Source organism: Myotis lucifugus, unplaced genomic scaffold, assembly GCF_000147115.1.
Source record: "Myotis lucifugus unplaced genomic scaffold, Myoluc2.0 scaffold_2, whole genome shotgun sequence".
NCBI classification, from domain to species: domain Eukaryota; kingdom Metazoa; phylum Chordata; class Mammalia; order Chiroptera; family Vespertilionidae; genus Myotis; species Myotis lucifugus.
The window spans coordinates 7,686,787-7,689,076 of NW_005871050.1; the positions used below are offsets into that span (position 1 = coordinate 7,686,787).

General features: G+C 37.6%; 1 protein-coding gene across 1 annotated transcript; it reads right to left on the bottom strand.

Annotated features, from left to right (window-relative positions):
* Window positions 1-1,077: 1,077 nt before the first annotated feature.
* Window positions 1,078-2,004, bottom strand: LOC102426855 (olfactory receptor 13H1). Its single transcript, XM_006082323.1, has one exon. The coding sequence runs from the start codon at window positions 2,002-2,004 to the stop codon at window positions 1,078-1,080; it is 927 nt and encodes a 308-aa protein (XP_006082385.1).
* Window positions 2,005-2,290: the final 286 nt, after the last annotated feature.

A 2,290-nucleotide genomic window follows, 5' to 3' on the forward strand; every position in this document is an offset into this window, starting at 1 on the left:
ATTCTCATTTTTCTTTCATTTAGTTAGTAAACATGTGAGACAAGTCCCTTGTATGTCTGGCATTCCCTTTGCTGCACCACAAAATGTCAATGCATTAAATAATCTCTGATGTCTCTATAGTTTAGAAACAGTGAATGAGACCTGGAATCAGTCAGATCTAGATTTATATACTGGCTCTGCTGTTTACTGGCTTTTTGGCTATGGGAAAATCACTTAACCTTTAGGAGCCTCAGTTTACACACACCTAATATTGCTGATAATAGTACTACTTCATCTAATTGTTGTAAGAGTTATATGTGATAAGTACTCAATAAATGTTAACTGCATTCATTATTCTATGATTCCAATTTGAAAAAGCTCAATGGCATATATATGTTATCTGCATTCTAATTTTGATTCCACTACCAATTATGTATAACTTTAGAAAAGTCTCAACTCCTCTGAGTCTCAGTTTTGTCATCATTAACATGGGGAGAATTATGGTATATCTCTTAGCAATGTCATAGATTTATTAGAAATATAAAACAAAATAATAGATTTGAAAGAAGTTTAGAAAAAGAAAAACACTCCACACAAATGTAGCAAATGGCTGTGATACAATTTTCTTGATTCTGAGGTTAAGTGGAGCAAGAAAATTATGCTTTCACAATGGAACTTGCCTTCAGTAAAGTTGGACAATTTCTGACATTTGTCTTCTGACTTTTTATTATACCATTTTTGTCCTATTTTGAAATTTCAGTTATGTCTTTGCCTCCTGATAATAGTCATAATAGATTCTCTTCTTGCTTAGGTCTCTTCTGTCTGTGAGAAAATGATTCTGTTAAGATTAGTTACCTAAAGTTGAATAGCTTAATGGGTGACCACTAATGTGTTATATGTAAAGAAAGAGTAAAAATAATGTCTGTAACAGAAATTCAAGTCTCAGGAGGTATAATATTTGGGATAGAAATACTTCCTAAAGCCTTCATGACAATCACCTGCTCTACCAAGGGTAAAGTCAGACACTTTAAGCATTTTTTTTATCATCAGTGGAGATGTAGCTGAGTGTTATTTTAGAAGTTTAGGAGCAAAAAAGGCTTATTCTCTTTTTACCATAACTTTTCTTATTGCCTCTTTAATATCTTTGTTTCTCAGGCTATATATTAGAGGGTTCAGCATGGGTGTCAAAGCCCCATAAAATACTGATATAAACTTATCTAGGTCAGGGGATGACTTGGATTGTGGTTTCATATACGTGGAGATGGCTGCCCCATAGAAGATTGTCACCACAGTCAAATGAGAACCACAGGTAGACAAAGCCTTGAGCATGCCCTGGGCTGAGTGAATCTTTAAGACAACAGTGGCAATTTGGACATAGGAGAGGAGAATAAACCCAAAGGGTAGCATCAGGGTGAAGATACCTGTGATGAGGATCATAAGCTCGTTGAAACTGGTATCAGAACAGGGCAGCTTGAGGAGGGATAGAATCTCACAGACAAAATGATTGATGACATTAGTACCACAGAAGTGAAGATGCAGGGATAAGGTGACCATAGTAGTGAGCACAAGTGATGCCCCCCATGAGGTAGCAGCCAGCCAGACACACACTGGGCCATTCATGACCATAGAGTAGCGCAGGGGATTGCTGATAGCAACCACACGATCATAGGCCATCACAGCCAGTAGGAGGCACTCTGCTGTAGCCAAGAAAAAGGAGACACTCATTTGGGTCAAACATCTTGGGTAAGAGAGATATGGATGTGTAGAAAAACAATGCAACAAGGCCTGGGGCATGGAGACTGTTCCATAGCAAAGGTCTAAGAAAGACAGGTTACTAAGGAAGAAGTACATTGGAGTGTGGAGGTGTGGGTCAAAATGGATAAGAATGATGATAAGTCCATTCCCAAACAATGTACTGAGGTAAGTTATTAGAACCAACATGAAAAATGGGATTCGCCACTCAGGATAGTTAGAGATTCCAATAAGGAGAAACTCAAGCACTGCTGTAGCATTGTTCATGGCCATTCTTCCCACTTGCCTAATTTAACCTGAAAGAATGAGAATAAAGATGGAGAGATGCTGTGAGAAAGGGGGAAATAATTAGGATATATAAGATCATTCTCTTCTTCCTTTCTGAAGATATAAAATACAAATGGGACAAGTAAAAAGAACAGAAGTAAAGCTAAAAATCTCCCCCTCCTCTGCAAAATAGCAAATTCCCCATCCTTTGAAAAGAGTTGGATGAAAAGTTCTCCATCTTCTACCAACAGATGCCTTCTTGGATCATTTTCTGAAGGAAGAAAAGAGGAAA

Excerpts from the sequence above, each read along its gene's own strand:
- LOC102426855 (XM_006082323.1), bottom strand. The coding sequence starts at position 2,004 with ATGGCCATGAACAATGCTACAGCAGTGCTTGAGTTTCTCCTTATTGGA.